Source organism: Recurvomyces mirabilis (assembly GCF_035927965.1).
Source record: "Recurvomyces mirabilis strain CCFEE 5264 chromosome Unknown scaffold_77, whole genome shotgun sequence".
Taxonomy (NCBI): domain Eukaryota; kingdom Fungi; phylum Ascomycota; class Dothideomycetes; order Mycosphaerellales; family Teratosphaeriaceae; genus Recurvomyces; species Recurvomyces mirabilis.
This window is the reverse complement of record NW_027042011.1, coordinates 3,326-4,021: the sequence shown is the minus strand read 5'-3', so window position 1 is coordinate 4,021 and position 696 is coordinate 3,326. Positions and strand designations below refer to the sequence as shown.

General features: G+C 48.3%; 1 protein-coding gene across 1 annotated transcript; it reads left to right on the top strand.

The window, feature by feature from the left end:
* Nucleotides 1-9: 9 nt before the first annotated feature.
* Nucleotides 10-426, top strand: LTS14_010970 (uncharacterized protein; the record flags this gene model as incomplete). The annotated part of the gene is made up of 1 exon (XM_064843618.1): nucleotides 10-426. A coding segment is annotated over one exon (417 nt), but the record flags the coding sequence as incomplete, so codon positions are not given.
* Nucleotides 427-696: the final 270 nt, after the last annotated feature.

Genomic DNA, 696 nt, shown 5'->3' with positions numbered 1-696 from the left:
GGTCAAGAGCCAATCCCAACTCCTGCAGTGCTGGAATTGAGCCTCTCGGCAGAACCGCTACATGATGTAGCAAAGCCCGTGAGAGGGATCCTCGAAGATCTTGCCGACTGGAAACTTCGAATGAGGGAGCTGTACAGCGACAGAGCGGCACTTGCCAAAGAGCTGGAAGAGGGGAAGTCGGGATTGAAAGGCATCGAGAAAAATATAGAAGATATCCGTGCGGAGCAGCGAAGATTGGAGGACAAAAAGGCGGCAATTGACCAGGAAATTTCAGAAGCGGAAAAGGTAGGCAAACGATACGATGAGAATCTGACAATGGAGAAGGAGAAGACTTCGATGAGAGAGATCGCCCTTCGCGACATGAACGACAGGGCTGAGCAGATAAAGCTGGAGCTACAAGAAGTCTGGAACATTTGTGACAGTTAGATCTTGCAGCTATTCCCTCAAACTTCATTCGAATAAGCTATAAGTGGCCGATCGACTTCACTCCCGGTACAATGGCATTCATACAAGAATTGACGAGGATATGTGATATCGGAATCAGATCACTATCGTTGGCTACAGAGTATGTCGTAGATAAGATGGTTGTGGTGTTGACATGGGAAAGCCAGAAATCGGCTATAGTTCTCCACGTCCCGCTCCAACAATCTCTCTCCAGCGAGGTGATCTGCTTTTGATATACCTGCTTCTGCTGCT